The 11210-nt window shown below is 30.7% G+C and overlaps 1 protein-coding gene across 1 annotated transcript; it reads left to right on the top strand.

The window, feature by feature from the left end:
• The first annotated feature begins 1047 nt into the window (after positions 1-1047).
• Positions 1048-6048, top strand: LOC143913369 (lysosomal alpha-glucosidase-like). The gene is made up of 4 exons (XM_077433103.1): positions 1048-1167; positions 2554-2643; positions 3875-4820; positions 5629-6048. The coding sequence occupies exons 2-4, from the start codon at positions 2556-2558 to the stop codon at positions 5648-5650; spliced, it is 1056 nt and encodes a 351-aa protein (XP_077289229.1). The 5' UTR covers positions 1048-1167; positions 2554-2555; the 3' UTR covers positions 5651-6048.
• The last annotated feature ends 5162 nt before the right edge of the window (positions 6049-11210 follow it).

The raw sequence follows: 11210 nt of genomic DNA on the forward strand, positions 1-11210 counted from the left end.
ATTTAAAAACTGTTTTGTTGGTTGGAAAAACATATCTATGTACTTATTATATACATTTATCTATTTGGAATAAAAAATTTGTAACAAATTTTTTAAAAGTTCTATTTTAGTAATAAATGTATATAAAAATAAAGAAAAAAGTTTTGATTGATTTTGATAATTTACAGCAAGATATTTAAGGATGTTGCTATGTTTCACATATCCAATAAATTATCAGAGAAATAAAACATATTAAAATCTGTCCATTTAACGTTATAAGTAGATAAAGTAAGGTATTGTAGGATAGCGAGCAATAGATGGTAACTGCCTGTAACAAATTAAGTTTTAAATGTATTCATCGATCATTATTTTTTGGATATACATATCTAATGTATATTATAGGCAATATTATTAATAGTATTAAATGATATTTTATTTTCGCTAAACACATTTCAACACTAATACACACACACACACACACACACACACACACACACACACACACACACACACACACACACACACACACACACACACACACGCACGCACACACACACACACACACACACACACACACACACACACAAACACACATACACATATACACAATAATTATGTTTTTATTAAACTATGTATGGTGAGTTCACAAGTTGTACGAAAGATTTAATAAACAAGGCTGGATTTTGACAAAATAAAAATGTAACAAAACATTTTAAAACATTGAAATGATTTATAATAAAAAATTATATTTTCTGTGAAATGCTTTCTAGTAACTTCAAAATACAAAATAAAAATTTAAATCTTTGTTTTATTTCAATGAAAATGATTGAAAATGGATAGTGAATTTCAACATGATGATATGATATTTCTTCTTCGAATCTGTTTCTTGAGACAATTGTAAGAATCGAGTGATGAACATGTATGGCGGTCGTGTATAGAATGAGTTTTATATTGTCTAAAAATGTTCGATGACAATTATGCTATCAAATTGATAAAATACCTAGATTTCTAATATCTTTTATCTTCAAAGATAAAATACGACGATTTCCTTAGTATTGTGTTTGACGCATTATTCATGTATTTTACTTCAATTTAGTGGTGTGAAGAGTTTATAAAAATTGGTGCGCGTAGTGAAATCTAATATTAACGTGAATTTTAATTAATCAATGAGGTACAAAAGCGGATAAAGTGAGTGATTGTTGTCATTAATAAGACTTTGTTAAATACAGATGTAGTATATTTGGAAACGTACGACAATCCGGTCGAAATAAATTTCATTAAAATACGCCCGGCTATAAATCTTCATTTGACTTGAAAATCTTTTATATTTTTTCATTTGATTATTTTTTAATCACAATTGTATATAGTAGAGTGTATAATATATTTTCAGAATTAATAGAGGCCATCCAATTTTGAATAAATCTTTATAAATATCCCATTTTTCAATCGCTAAAACGGTATTAAAACGAGTGAATCAAATAAGTATTAGGTCAACAGGGTTGAATTTAACAGTTTATAAACCTTTGATTATTCCATAACTATTGTTTCAAATTAATCCCGGTTCTACCAACTATTTCTATAATTCATTTTTATATAGATTTTACTCTACTTTTAATTTTTTATTCCCCCTCATATTGATCTGTTTTGTTGTCCCTTTTCGTGCTTTAAATTTATATTGTTTGATCACTTTTTTTAGAAAATATCATTCGATCTTCTATTTCATTCTAGATATGAAAATAATATTGACCATTTTTCTTACATAAAACATAAAACATTTATCCCATATTTACCAATATTCAATGCTTCTTTGTTTTTATTTTATTTTATTACTCTTTTGAAACGTTTTTGGTGTCAATGTTATATGCAAACATTGTATTGCTGTTTGTTTCCGTTTTTTTTTTAATAAAACAATACTATAAAAAATGCTATACAGAGTATAATGAATAAGTTAATATAAGGGCATTGAAAATTAATTAAATAGCTCTATAACTGAATTGTGTGGTATATGAATTATAATTTAATAAATATATAATAAATGATTTCGAAATCACGATTCTTCAAAATCTAAAGGAAGTAGGAAAATTAATTGAATTGCATTAAATGATAACCGAGCATTGTTGCAGATAATTATTATGATATGGCTAATAATCGCAAGCGATAATTTGAATGAAATTCGGCAAATTCTATTTGATGACAAATAAAGTGGAATTTTCATTCTACGCAAAAAGCAACGCTTTTAACATTAATATTAATATTATAAAATAAATTAATTTATTAAAATAAAGCTATGAGTATTAAATAAAATACTATAAGCATTACACGCATCGAATAGGATTATTTCGAATAAACGAGGATTGAATACTTAAATTGTTGTTCAGCGTAGGATGTTATAAAGGACCGATCGATTACAGGAAACGCTGGATTTTCCCGTAGGATTAGGAATGTCGGGGAAAAGTTCAGGAAATCCGTTTATTTTAAGGGCTTACTCAGTCGGGAGTGCTTCCACTTCCACGTTCGAATCGTTTTTTGAAAACTTACAAAATTTATTATTGTGCGTGTAATTATTATTTTTAGATATGAAGTACACCGACGGTAGGGATGAAACGGATCAAAAGGATAACGAGATAATGGAGTCTCCAGAATATTACGATAAGTTGGGAAAGAGTAAGTATATTAAAACAAAACAAAAAAAATCTGTATGAACGTTGTATCTTTTGAACGGTTCGGTGATTATTCCGCAAAAAGCGATCTCACGCAAGTCACTAAAATCTCGATCACGGAACATCTGGCACCCAAAAACTCCATCAATCGAAAGTTCAACACGTGAAATATTGTACTAACGAGAACTCGAGTGCCAGATGTTCCGTGATCGAGATTTTAGTGACTTGCGCGAGATCGCTTTTTGTGGAATAATCGGTTCACCTTTTGTACAATTAACTGGTCAATATGTATGTTTTTTTAAGAAACAAATATGAAGATTTTTTTCTATTAATAATCGTATATAATAATAGCCTAATGCGTGCCGACGTGCTCCGCGTGTGCTGCGTTTGAATGTCGTTAACATGCTCCGTCTCTCTTGCTCCCTTTGGAATCGTATATTGTTGAAAGAGATGCGGCATATCACTTCGTTCATATGTTCGGCCGACCAAAACAAAAGAACTTTTTTTAAACAAAATTTATTAAATTTTAAATTATTAATTACGTTGATCCGAATTCCGATATTTTATCGAGTGCACAATTATGTGCACACAAGCCACTAGTCATATATAAGGAAACATTGTTTAACTATTATATTTATTATGAACTGGGGTAAGGTAAATTTTTCAATCATAAAAAGAGATCATTTTTTTTTAAAACATCATTATTATATTTGTTACTAAACGGAATAATTTTTTGAACAATTTATTCGACTATAACTCTGTTAAATTTGACAGCAGCACTTTTCATTCTTTTCATTTTGTGAGATGAATTAATTCGCCAAACAAGTTTCAAGCTTTTATTTCATTCACTGTTTTATAATTAAATAAAAAAGTAAATTTGTTTCTATAATATAACATATATTATAATTTTTTAATAAAACTTATAATTGCTTAGTGAAATTGAAAACCTACACCTATATACATACATATTGTATATATGCATGTATTGGAAATATACATATAAATATACATATTGTATATACATATAAAATTAAGTCAAAAAAATAATTAGAATTTCAATATACTTGACAATGAATATTTTTCTTGAAAATAATCAAAATTTTAAATTTAATTTTGAGTGCTCGTTTCAAATTAAATACCCCGAATAATTGACGTATTACCAAGGTTAGTTTGCTTGGAAAACACTGCTTTATTGGATTCAATATGAAAATTAATTTTGAATTTAACATTTTCAGGCGTAAAATGGTACCATAAAGTGCTATTGAATCGACCGGTGAAAGTAGGACTGGCTCTGGTTATAATCGCCATCGTAGTACCGACTCTTGTATATTTCTACCTTTTCGATGGAGTATCCGAGGAGATGTATGTCAAAGACGGTTATTCTATAGGAACTTGTGGTCATATGAATGAAGCAAGACTACAGTGCGGTTCAGAGAACATCACGTTCGAGGAATGCGAGAAAAACTGCTGCTACGATCTGGAAAAATCTTTCTGCTACCACAGATTATTATCGAGATACTCTTTCATTAAAGCTAATGAGGCCGATACAATGAAGCCTCGATTTTCGGATACACCATACTCGGATGTGAAAAATATTCCACGTTTAAAACTATTCGTCGACGATATCTCCACCACCCACGCAAATTTCATACTGTACGATCCGGACAAAAGAAAGGATTTGAAAGATGGACGAAAAATTGAAGAAAAACTTTTCAATTACACCATATACTATCCGGAGTTTAATATTGAAGTATTTTCCATGGTGAAAAACATAAGTAGACCGTTGCTGTCGACGGTTAGAGGACCTTTAATAGCTTCCGAAAACATTTGGGAGTGGTCTTTTCACCTGAGTGATGATCACTTGTACGGAATGGGTGAGGTTATTTTAAATGCGAGACCTCCAGAGATGTTGTACAACGTAAGAAATAGGACATCGATTATGCCCTTTGCTATGGGTCACAGAAATGGATCGTTCCATGGAATTTATATCGAGACTGTAGGACCTATGGAGTTTCAAGTTTCCGAGACCAAATTGATCAGCGTCCGAAGCTTTTCCGGGGAAAGTTTGAGTATACATTTCTTCTACGGAGAAAGACCCAGGGATGTATTGGATCAGTTTTCCAAGTTCATCGGAAGGCCCCAAATTCCACCCTATTGGGCTTTGGGTGTTCACTTTTGCAGGTGAGTGTTTTGTGTAGATTGGAAAAATTTTCCCCATCGTAAACGATTTCCATTCCAGTTTATATGTACATATAGTAGTGGCGCGTAAAGATGTGCACGAATCGTATAACTTTTTTTATCGTACATATAAATCGTACGACAAAGACTAGAAATGTAATATTAAACGAACAATCCGCATTCGTGGTCGGATGAGCACAAAAGAGAGCAATATTGCGGTTCCTAATGTTTAGTATAGGGATAAAATCGACTTTGATTTATTAATGGATTGTCAAAAAAAAAAAACGTTGCCATTGCTGTGAGCTTATGGTACAGAAAGCGGACATTTGCAAGATTATAATTTCTCATATATGAGTCGTTATATTTAAAATTAGCGAAAGTACACTTTTCTTACATAATTTCGAGAAATATCTCGCAAAACATTTAATACAATGTTTTGTATTTTACAATATTCAAAAATACTGATGGCCTGTAATACGTTTATTCTGCTTTTCCGAGATTCTGGACATATCGAAGTGACAAAGTAATCAAACAGAAATAGTATTTTCGAAATTGAAAATTGGACTTTCACCACTTTCAAATATAATGGCTAATGTAATGAATTTAGATATTGTACCATCCACGGCTATGACAAAATTCTACTTAGTTATTTTCATTAAAATTTAAATATCAAATGTTTAACTCCTGGGATTCATTTAAAAATACATTGCAATAAGTTTTGAGCCATGAAAGGAAATGAAAATTGATTTTCCAAACTTTAAATATACATAATACTGATTACTCCCACTAATTACTATGTAATTTATTGTAGCTGGTTTAGAAATAAAGTATGAAAGCTGCAGCATTGACATTTGCAATAATTTTAAATAAAAGTAAAAAACAAATACATTTATTTGCATTTAAGTGAAAAAAGTAATTAACGGTCACGCAAAGTTACATATGTATGTATTAGGCCACTCGTAAAGAATGGTTTCAACCGAAAATACTCGGGTATTCTATTTGAAATGGCCATTACCTGTATCGCATTTTACTATGAGTTTCTCTATCGTTTAAGGGCGCAGACACACAAAGAAGCACGTGGTACGTGTTTAAAAAAAAAACTCATAGCACGCTTAATCTATGCTACGGCATCCAGGCATAAAATCCTTGTATTGACATAGGTTTGACAGTGATGGATAGCGGTGAATCTCATATTTGAAGAAACGTAAGAGAAACTTATCGAAAGTTTTCGAAAAAAAAAACAACCCCAGTAGATTTTTCACCACAAGAGGCTAAAAACGTGCCCGTTCGATTCAGTGTGCTTTCGCCATAACGATTCAGCGTGTTTTCGCCAATACGATTCAGTGTGCTTTCGCCATAACGATCCAGTGTGTTTTCTCCATTTCTTTTCCATTATTTAAAAAAAATGTATTAAAAAATGACCATTTTACGCAAATCAGTGTTTCGAGAGAAATGGTTTCGTCACGTCGATTTTATCGCTTCCGTTTCTGGTTTATTTTTATTTGTTTTTTAATTTTTTAAATGAGCTGCATGAATATGCATAATAATTCCAAAAATATGGGAATCAAGTGAAGGGGATGCGGGTCAGATTATTTTAATATCTTGAGAGATCTTGACACGGTGTTCTCTCTCTTCTTTATTAATCCCGTTTTCGATCGATTTTTTATAAAGCCAATCTCTCTGTATCCTTTTAATAACGTTTGGACCCCATAATTTAAGTTGCTTGAATTTTTTTCTATCCCGACTAGGGTTTCTGTATTCCCGGACTTTTTCAATTCCCGGGACACGGGACGGAGCTAGGGATCGTTCCCGGGATTCCCGGGATCCCGGGACACATGTAAAAAAAACTTTTATTTTCAATTTATTTTTTTTTCATTAGTAAAAAAATATTTATTTATTTACGAAATATATAAAAATATAAACAATACATAATATATCTATTAACTCGAAAAAATGTAATTATAAAAGTAAACTTACTTAAAGTAGCTTCTTAAGAATACTAAAATATTTAAAAGGTAATCCAAAAGCTTATGTATTTCTAGATTTGGTACAAAAATTTCCGGCAATGGAAATTCAAAAGTCAGTTCAGTTTCGGTCGAAGTTGGTTTTATTGTTAAAAGGGACGATAAACATTTTTTTTAAATTATCGTTATTTTCTTCTGTCAGCATGTATATTTTAATTTCTTTTTTAAAGTCGAGGCTATTTTTATTTACGTTATTTTGTATATTTGTCTTTGATAACTCCTTATTTAATTCTTCATTCATCGTCAAACACACAATTGTTTCATCTTCATCAGAATCTAAAAGAGTTTCTACTATTGTGGAATCGTCAATACAACAAGGATATATGTATACTCGCTTCATAATTATTTCGCCATAGGATATAAATTGGCTTTTATTACAACATTTAAAGAATGTTTTGTTCGGTATAAAATCAGAATTATTTAAAATTTGTGTTAAAAGAAGCAGTCTTACGCTTCTGCTTTCTTCGGTTTTAATTTTCAATTTTCGGAATAATTCATCGGTAAGGCCAAGTCCTTTTCCAAAAATAGAATTACAAGAAACGATTTTGGCCAAACGCACAGAACCATTATGCTCATAGAACTTTCACGTTCGGGGAATGCGCTGTACTTATTGCTAAACAACAAACCTTTGAGAATATTTTACGATTCTTTGTGTATTTGATTTATTATTTCCCTTCGTGCAGTGAAAATGTTATATACCCGAATTCCGAATTCCCGGGATACGGGAAAACACAAACTCCGTGAATTCCCGGGAATGTCTGTCCCGGGTCGACACGGGTCAGAAACCCTAATCCCGACCCTTGAAAATGTATTAAAATAATCTGAGCCCTGTCGCTTCACTCGATTCCAATATTTTTGCAATTATTATGTATATTTAAGAAAACGCGCTTCATTTAGAAAGGCTATGTACTTTACTGGTAAGTATTTTAGTCTATTTTTGTCAGTATTTAAATATAAAAGGTTAGTCTTTATATTAAATTACCAGTATTTATATTAAATGGTCAGTATTAATGCTAAATAGTAAGTTATGCTTTGAAGAATTGTCCGTATTCCTTTTTGATTGGTATCAATACAAGGTTGGTAAGATCTTGATAGACAAGTCCATTGCTATTTGTTCCAACGAATATACGTCAGATTATCAATTTGTTTTTTACTATCCATTATTAATACTAAGATTTAATCATATAATACTGACCATTTTGAAAATAAAATACTGGCCGAAAACTGATTTTTATACTTACCGAAATTGATTGAAATACCGGCCATTTAATTTGTTGCCCTTAAAAAACACAAAAAAGAAACAGAAGCGGTAATGATAAAAACGAAACAAAGAAACCACTTCTCTCGAAAAACATTGATTTGCGTAAAATGGACAATTTTGTTTTTTTTTTTTAATAATAAGCAATCCAATGAAGAAACAATATGGTTAAACAATAGAGGAATTCCTAGTAAGATGCCATGTAGTTTGTGGCTGCTTCAAATACCCGAGAATTTTCGGTAAATATCATTTATTACAAGTGGCTTAGTACTGTATATTCAGTATAAAGGAAAACATTTGAAATAAATATTGATTATTGAAAAAAGATATTTGAATCGTATGATTAATTGTTTGAAATTTAAAACAAAAGATTTTTGAATTTGCGCTGTATTAAATTTCGTAAATATCACAATGATTTCGTTGTGTATAATAAATTACTCAAATTGTTATACAAAAATATTCGGAATAGAACAGTTGATTTTATTATACTGCCGAGTGAATTGTATCAATTAATTCCGCTACATTGAAAATTTATGTGATACAGTGGCAAAAAAGGTATGAGAGCTTTCATTTTGAGTGAATTTCGGATCATTAAGTGAACTTTGCCTTTTCCTCTATGATATTAAGATGAACACGTCCAAATAGCCTTTTCAGAGCATACATTTTTCACAGCTCTCTAGAGTATTTTTACCGATAAATTTACACACGACAAACGCGTTGAGTATCACAACACCGAAAAAAAATTGCATTCTAAAGAAGATTCAAATTAATTTAAGGAGACGTGTGGAAAGATTTCACTACGTGCAATTTCACTCGAGTGGGAAATTCCATTAGCTAAAAAGCCTGCCACGAGTGAAACACCCACTCTTTGAAAACAGACAATTCTAACAAAGCCATTTATTCTTGAAATAAATCGCAAATACTATATACCATAATAAATTTACAGGAATGAAACGTCATCAAAGGACATCAATGTAGGCATTGAAAGTTTCAAAAATTTCACCTACAAAGCTATGCAAGAAAATGTGACTTATGATTCAGACTGTATAGGAGACGAGTTTTTCCGATACGTCAACTTCGACGAAAATGTGATGGAAAACATCACGACGGCTGCCGAACTCCTCTACAATGAAAATAGACATTTCCTGCCATCAATCAGACCTCACGTAAGTGTCCCATCTTAACAAAATTTGAGTTTCAGGCCGTTGAATAAATAAGACTTCACGGGAGAGATTTCCATCGGGAACTTTCGATTAAAACTCGTATTAACACTCTCGTAATGTAATCAAAAGTTTCAATGAAAGCATCTATGGTATTCCCTTGTCGAAGTACCTACACAAATAATAACACGGCGAAAATGCACATTCTCAAAATAAAAGCTGGTGTTATATAGGTATAATACAAATATGAGATGAAAGTCAGATATGTGATTTTGACGTGAATATAATTAAAAATTTAACGTCAGGCCAGGCATTTGAATTAAACGTCAGGCTAGAATTGAAGAATGAGATGAATGAAAGACAGCTGAAATTTGAGATGGATAGCATAAATTAATTAAACAGAAAACTTCACAATTCTTTTATATATGTAATATAATGTTACATGTACATAAGCGCCGTTATACAGAATCGCATGAAGTGTGTCTGTAATGTTATGAATATAATTAAATGAATCATCAAAACAAGTCTGTGCTGAAAGGATTTCCAGAGTGCAAGAGACTATAAAGACAATAAAGGCACATTGTTTCCCGCAAACGTGCTCAAATATTTATAATATAGTACATATGTACATATGTATGTATATATATAATATCATTCATAGTAGTACAGTTCTTATTCAAACAAACATGTTTATTTAGTATGCACTGAAATGTTTAATTGAACACAAACTTCGGGTAAGAGTCGAATATGATTTGAGTTCATTTATGTACATATATATGTGCAAATAAATTCACCAACCTTTCAATATTTACTTTTGGGAACAACAATATAAAAGAGTGCTCTATATACTGTAACCTACATATTTTGACGAATATTTACAGAAAGTACAAATGTGTATTGACGTGTAATTCAATTCACCCGAAATTTCCCTTTTCGTAGAATTGAACTCCATATTGTATGTACATGTTCTGTCGATTCGAAAAACGCAAAGTTAAAAAAAAATAAGTACATATGTACATACATATATACAAACTACATGTACATGTACATTCACAATTTTTAAAATAATTTTTGAAATTTTGTTATTTACTTACATCGTATTGATTGAGTACCATATTTTATCGGCCTGGTAAAATAGCCCTATTTCCAGACAAATTTGGTATTTATCACGACATAATATGCAAATGACCATCTCTAAAACAGTTCGCCCTGTAAATAAAAAGAGTAAAAACATTTCACCTTGCAACTAGTGCTTCCAATCCCTGAAGTAACCTTCCGGGATTGGAAGCACTAGTTGCCAGTAACAAAAATAAATTTTGATAGTGAATTTTTTTTTTTTGATTTTTAAATGCTTTTTATTATTACGAAATTATGTTCACAATACATATTATATCTATTTTAATAGCTACTGATCTACTGATCATTTTCTATTTTACAATTTTAATTTAATTTGGTTAGTAATCACAGTATTATATTATTCTAATGTTAATCTAAAGCATAATAGGAAAAAGAGCTCAAAAACCTAATTACAATCCTTTTAAATGTTCATAATACATCTAATACATAATATTAATTAAAGACTCTCTAAAGTCGATGACCTAAAGCAGATTGTGTTTAGGTAATCTGTGTTTATACCTGAAGGGTATAGACATTTTGTTGTAATCACCGAGACTCTTCACAAGTGTGTTAGTATGGTTATTAGTGATTCTGTCATAGAATCTACTGGTTAGTTTGTTAGTAATGTCTGTAACAAACGGAATATTATATATGGCATGCAGTTTTTTCAGGTTAGTATATATGGGTGTATTATAAATTATTTTTAGGGACTTATTTTGTATTACTTGGAGCTTGGAAAGGTTAGTATTCAAGGCGTTATTCCATAAAGGTGAAGCATAGGTTAATAATGGTAATATGAGCGCGCGATATAATTTTATTTTATTTAGCGTTGATA

The sequence above is a fragment of the Arctopsyche grandis genome, chromosome 6 (genome assembly GCF_051622035.1).
Source record: "Arctopsyche grandis isolate Sample6627 chromosome 6, ASM5162203v2, whole genome shotgun sequence".
In the NCBI taxonomy this organism is placed as follows: domain Eukaryota; kingdom Metazoa; phylum Arthropoda; class Insecta; order Trichoptera; family Hydropsychidae; genus Arctopsyche; species Arctopsyche grandis.

Excerpts from the sequence above, each read along its gene's own strand:
- LOC143913369 (XM_077433103.1), top strand. The coding sequence starts at position 2,556 with ATGAAGTACACCGACGGTAGGGATGAAACGGATCAAAAGGATAACGAG. Across the intron at positions 2,644-3,874 it reads TTACGATAAGTTGGGAAAGA|GCGTAAAATGGTACCATAAA; the intron begins GTAAGTATATTA and ends TAACATTTTCAG. Across the intron at positions 4,821-5,628 it reads TTGGGTGTTCACTTTTGCAG|CTGGTTTAGAAATAAAGTAT; the intron begins GTGAGTGTTTTG and ends AATTTATTGTAG.